This window comes from Colletotrichum acutatum (genome assembly GCF_030867785.1).
Source record: "Colletotrichum acutatum strain CBS 112980 chromosome Unknown BDZ83scaffold_69, whole genome shotgun sequence".
Taxonomy (NCBI): domain Eukaryota; kingdom Fungi; phylum Ascomycota; class Sordariomycetes; order Glomerellales; family Glomerellaceae; genus Colletotrichum; species Colletotrichum acutatum.
The window spans coordinates 1-2,375 of NW_026849063.1; the positions used below are offsets into that span (position 1 = coordinate 1).

Below are 2,375 nucleotides of genomic sequence, written 5' to 3' on the forward strand. Positions count from 1 at the left end.
TTCCAGGTGGTGGTGGCGGGGTTCCTCATGGTCGTAGATGTTCTGATGGATGATTGAGTGGGTTCGAGGCTGATAGCCGGCCTTGTGGCAAGTCTGAATAGGGGAGACGTGGGGCGCAGTAAACGGCTAGAAGGTGGGATGTGTGAGTTCTGAGATCGAGGAGAATAAGGGTATTGCTCGATTTTGACTACTTGGGACGACGGAACAGAGCTGGCATGGTTTCCGAGAACCTCGGATTAGACCCATCTGAGCATGAGTCTTGATATACTTTTCAGCTATGCTTAAAGCAGCTAGTCCTCAGCGTTGGGAGCTCTGGCGGGATCTTTTTCCTATTGTGGATTATCTGTTTAAGGCAGTCGGAAGTTTTGCGGTAGGCCAGGATACGTCTGCGGCCTCTGCGGGATCGGAATCGGGGCCTTTGTCAGGGGTGGTCTGGAGTATATTATATGGCACACACGATATGGTCTGGGTCCAGGCTTATCAACTCAGACCACTATCTAATCCACGCAGTATAGGACATCGTGCTAAGAGATATTTGTTTTGTCATCCATGTCGTAAGGCCTTCCTTTCAGCTGCAAGTGATATGTACTGTCCAATAGCCGTCGACCTCATCCTGGTCATGATTGAAATCGTCTGATGTGAGAGCTGGGATGAACATTTTCGGGTAGCCCCCCAAGGCTGTCTTTAGGTGCCAAGAAACACTGCGACCGCCAAGAGCTGTCCATATAGCTAAATACGAGACATGTCTCCGCATAGCTCTGATAAAAGCTTTGGGGTTTAAGAAGAATATTAATGGTGTTGAAGGCATGTCAATGCTGAAAGACACGATCCATAGCTGAGTCGAGGTGTAATAAATTGTGTATATTTAATTTACTTTCATAGAACTTTCCAACAATGGTCTAGTTGACAGTCTTTTGCGGCTTTGGCTATAGCTTGTGTCTGGTGACGACTCGTCTCGTCTTGACAGAGCCAAGCTGGAGTACTCCGTAGAGGCTTAGACAAGAAAACTTGTACGTAGTTCCGGTGCCGGCAGTTGGTCTCGGTCTCGGGATGCCCGTCATGCCCTTTCTCGACTTGATGATGCTCGGTGACTAGAAGCCCGCAACCGAGATCTCAGGCACGATGCTTCCTTAAGACAAAACCCCAGAGAATCATATGCAACATGGCAAGTATAAAGATAGGATGACTTCTCACCAACTTACGTACACTTTATATCATCATAATCATCACACTCTTTATCAACCCAGCTACCAACCTCATATCAAACTCTCATTGACTCTGGCTGCTTTTCAAGCCTTGTCTTACACTCTTTTCTCCTTCATTAACAATTTGTCCTGCCGTTTCTACGGTACATCGTCAACATGATATCCCTCAACAACATTTTTGTTGTGCTTATCATCCAACTATGGACTGCAGTCTGCAATGCCCAGTTCAGTGTTTGGCGCGCCGACACCAGAACCCCTACCGAGATGCGCGCCGCCGGTCTCTTCGCCCCTAGAGGAGCCAGCCAGATCCTCCAGATTGTCCCTAACGTCAGCATGTACAACCACGCAGTCGGCGCCGACAACGGCGCCAGTCGCGACAATGACGGCTACGTCTCCACCACGGCCAGCGAGGACACCGCCGTCGGCTTCCTCACCAACATGTTCAACGGGAACGGCTACGTCTACGAGATCGCGGCCGCGGCCAACTTCATCCAGGTCTCCGGCACTCTGGGCGAGTTCAGCCCGTACCCCAACGAGCAGGAGTACGCGGCGCTCGGAGGCTTCAGCTGGGACCAGGTCATCCGCTGGAGACACTACACCAACGGCGTTGCGGACGGCGGACTGCAGGATAACAACGAGTATGAGGGCCGCATCTACAACGGCCTGAGACCCACCAACTCCATGCCCAGCCTTGCTGGTTTCCCTGCTGGTCACCGTGCCTGGACCTTGTCTCCTTGGAACGCGTTTGCCCAGGGCGGTGCCGGCTGCGGTGGTGGGAACGCTGCCCGTACTCTCTTCGTTCGCCAGGGTACCTGCAACCCCAAGGAGGATGCCGAGACTGTTGCTAAGAGATTCATTGATGAGAACTGCTGGGCCAAGGATCTCTGCGGCTAGATAATGAGGATCAACTACGCTGTTTAGCCCGACAATATGGAGGATGAGGTACCTTACATCTGGCGGCCGAGCCATGCCTTTCGAGGTAGGGGCGGCAGATCAAGAACGCGGCATATGCGATTTAAGTCTAGATGATCGATGATTCTGATAGGAATGAGAAGGGAACAAACTGATGGATGCTTCAGGGGAGCCCACACAGTCTCAACCATTGCTAAAATGGCATGGGTGTTATTTGTTTTCTCAAGGTGTTTCTTCATTAGGAGATAGCAAGGATAG

The 2,375-nt window shown here is 51.3% G+C and overlaps 1 protein-coding gene across 1 annotated transcript; it reads left to right on the forward strand.

The window, feature by feature from the left end:
• Positions 1-1,361: 1,361 nt before the first annotated feature.
• BDZ83DRAFT_653290 (heat-labile enterotoxin alpha chain-domain-containing protein) lies at positions 1,362-2,099 on the forward strand (the record flags this gene model as incomplete). The annotated part of the gene is made up of 1 exon (XM_060510603.1): positions 1,362-2,099. The coding sequence occupies one exon, from the start codon at positions 1,362-1,364 to the stop codon at positions 2,097-2,099; it is 738 nt and encodes a 245-aa protein (XP_060363165.1).
• Between the last annotated feature and the right edge of the window lie 276 nt (positions 2,100-2,375).